Source organism: Culicoides brevitarsis, chromosome 1, assembly GCF_036172545.1.
Source record: "Culicoides brevitarsis isolate CSIRO-B50_1 chromosome 1, AGI_CSIRO_Cbre_v1, whole genome shotgun sequence".
NCBI classification, from domain to species: domain Eukaryota; kingdom Metazoa; phylum Arthropoda; class Insecta; order Diptera; family Ceratopogonidae; genus Culicoides; species Culicoides brevitarsis.
The window spans coordinates 9380918-9384504 of record NC_087085.1 but is presented as its reverse complement, the minus strand read 5'-3'; the positions used below and the strand labels follow the sequence as shown (position 1 = coordinate 9384504).

General features: G+C 29.1%; 1 protein-coding gene across 1 annotated transcript; it reads left to right on the top strand.

Annotated features, from left to right (window-relative positions):
- On the top strand, positions 1–3348 carry LOC134837212 (DC-STAMP domain-containing protein 2-like). Its single transcript, XM_063852580.1, has 6 exons — positions 1–544; positions 600–720; positions 1336–1689; positions 1742–1895; positions 1952–2601; positions 3147–3348. Exons 1-6 carry the CDS (start codon positions 1–3, stop codon positions 3346–3348), a joined length of 2025 nt encoding a protein of 674 aa, XP_063708650.1.
- Positions 3349–3587: the final 239 nt, after the last annotated feature.

The window sequence follows — 3587 nt, the reverse complement described above, 5'->3', positions numbered from 1 at the left end:
ATGTCACTCAAATCCGCGTATGACGAGGTCTTTAAACGCCACAAAAAATCAAAAAACAAAAAAACAAGAATTCTTACCTCATTTTTCGGCCTTTTATATGGAGCTTTATTGACCATCGCCCTTTACTATCTCTTCACGACGCAATTTGACGTGCATCCGCATTCCGCAAAATGGATCTTTAGCATCTTGGGAGTTCCCTTGTCGATTGGTTGTAGCACAAGTCGCGATTTGAGATGCACAATTTTGCTGTTTTTGCCGCATTTTTTCAGTAAAAGAGGACGAACAGCACTGCTGGCGTGGGTTTTTGCCATGAGTTTGACCGGGCCAACGCGGAATATCGTCATGAACATGGAAGTTTTGGGACATTCGCTGAATTGTGCGGAAGATGAGCTGAAAGAGGCGTTGAATGCGGTGCTTGTGATTGTGAAGGAGCCGATTTTAGCGATAAAAGAGGCGATTAGGAATGTGTTGCATGAGATACGGAAGGTAATTAGGAGAGTTAAGGAAGCTGTGATGAGAATTGTGAGGGTTTTGTATTCAATAAGTGAGTTAAAATTTAAAATTTTTTGGAAAATTTTTAAGAAAATTATTTTTTTTAGTTAATTCTATTAAAAAAGCGTTCAAGTGGCTTCATGATGCGGTGAATATTTGTAACAATAGTATTGGAACTCCATTCCAGCGATGTGAAAAGGTTTTTGAGGAGGCTTTTGAAAGTTGTTTGTAAGTAACAAAAAAAAAAAAAAAATAAAAAATAAAAAAATAATTAAATTAAAAATAAAATTAAATTAAAATAAATAATTAAAAAAAAAAATAAAATAATTCAAATTAAAAAAAAAAACAAATAAATTAATAAAAAAATTATTAAAAATAATAACAATAATAATGAATTAAAATTAAATATTTTTATTATTTTTAAATATTTTTTTTTTTAAATATTTTTATATTAATTATTTTTTTTTGAAATATTTTTTTATAAATTTTTAAAAATAATTGTTGTCATTTTAAAAACATTAAAAACAATTAAATAATTTTTTTAAAATTAAATAAAATATTAGTTGATCATTTTTGATTAAATTTCTTTATTTATGATATAAAATATTTTTTTAAATTGAAATTTTTAAATTAAAATCAATTAAATAAAAAAAAATAATTTAAAATAATTTTTTAAATTTTAAAATTAATTAAAATTATAAATAGAAAAATTAATTTAATAAATTGCTTATTTTTTAAAATAATTTTATTTTTTTAATTTAAAATAATTTTATTTAATTAATAAATATTTTTGTTAATTTTTAATTTTTATATTCAAAAATTTTTTTAAATTTATTTTTTCAGAAATTCATCCGTTGCTGTTACCTGGATGTGCGGAACAATGGATAACGCAAAGTACGTTTGCCATGGCATCAAATTCATGGACCACGTGTGCGAATTTCTCCTTTTCATGAAAGAAAATATCATCAACAAACTCACTGACGACATTCAGGAGTACATTGAATCCATCACGAAGATTTTCAAGGTTTCTGTTACGATTGATCATCAATATTCATTTAAAACGAAGGCTTCTAAGAAGTATAAAACAGTTTTAAAGGACATTTTACAAGAAATGGATAAAAAAGCTGATGAGGTTATGAGCTGTTTTCGAATTTCAGTAACGATTGGACTTGTTTTCTTCATTTGGATGTTTTTCAAGTAAATATTTTTTGACAATTTTATTTTATTTTAATGAAATTTTTCATTTTAGAGTTCAACGATATCGCAAAAAATATTTAAAAGATGATAGATTTGATAATTTTTACATAACTCATCATGTGAAAATGATCGATAAGCATTTCAAGACTTTTTCAAAAAAGACTTTGTTACCGTTGAAGGTTCGAGAACGCTCAAAATACATCACGGTAAGAATTTTTAACCAAATTTTCACATCTTTTCATGATTTTTTCTGTATTTTCAGCTCCTTTCCTGTCGCATCGCCAAATCCGAGTGTCATAAACTTTTACGAGCATTCACGATGCTATCTTTAAGTACTTTACAGATACTTGCAACTTTACTTATCGATCACTCCCTCTACTGGTTACTGTCAAAAGTGCGTTTTTACGGTAGAAAAATCGATCTTGACCCTTCAAATGAGCCTCAAGATTTAATAAAATTCCAAGTCAAAGGCGAGGGGATCTTAGCTGACATGTGCGAAGGCATTGCCAACTCCTTCAAGGCATTAACTCGCGTTTCAATCGACACTGTGCCATGTCTTCCTGATGCAACGACACCTAATTACGCGTTATACGAGAAAATTCTCACAATTCTCGGTGTCATTTGGATTTTTTTGTTGCTTGAACCGTATGGATTGCGAATTAGACACAAAATTTTGGAGTATTATTACCCGAGAAGAGCTGAAGAACGAGCGATATGGCTTTACAATCACATAATTGGACAAAGAAAATTGTTTGTGACTCTTGCACGAAGAAAAGCGCGCGAAAAGTTTCTCAAAGATGAAGCCGGAGCTGAAAATTATTATTGTTGGTTCACGAAAATGTGGAAAAGGCTTAAGATAAAGTTCGCTTTCGTCAAGTTTCAGTGCAGTTTGTGTCAAGAAACTTTTACAAAGTAATTTTTTCTGCTTTTAACGACTTAAAAGTTAAATTTTTTTTTCTTACATGATTTTTTATAAAAAATTTCGCTCTTTTTAAAAACTCAAAATGTGCATTGGGACATAATTTTTGAATGTTCATTGGGGTCAAATTTCAAAATGTATTTTGGGTTTGAAACTTTAAAATGTATATTGGGGTAAAATTCATATTTTGCATTTGGGGAAATTTTAGAATGTGCATTGGGCAAAAATTTAAGAATTTGCATTGGGTTGAAACTTTAAAATTTATTTTGGGACAAAATTTTTTATGTTCCATGAATGCGAAATTTCACATTATGCTTTGGGAAAATTTTTAAAATGTGCATTGGGCAAATATTTAAAAATGTGCATTGGGGCAACATTTTATAATGTAATTTTTTATGAAAAATAGTACCTAAAAAGTTAAAAATAATTGAAAATTCTTTAAAATTTAATATTTTTTGCTTATATTTTAAAGAATTTTAACTTTTTAGGTTCTTTTTTCATAAAAAAATATTTTAAAATAATTTTTTAATTTTTTTAGGCGAATCATGCTCCGTGACTGCATCCAAATCGGCTGTAAAGGACGTTATTGCTTCCGATGTTACGATGCCTTGGAAAAAACATGCCCCCTTTGCATGGATCCTCTTTCGTATGGCGACATGAGCGATTATTCCGAGGAATGGGGCTCCACAGACGACGAAGACTTCCACGTTTCGCGTTATCTGAAGAATCAAATAAAGTAGTACTACAATTAATATGGGCTATTAGTGAACGCTCTCATCATAAAATAATAATGACGATGGTAAAACTTTTCTATTTGATACATAATGCACCATAAGTATTATGGACTCATTTATTCCAGCGCAGCAGCGGCAACGGTAGCGAAAAAAAAAATAAATACCTCTCTTTGTAAGTAAAATTCTCGTATGTATTCACTCTAATGGCTTCATTTAATATCAAAAGAAGATTAATATCAATTATT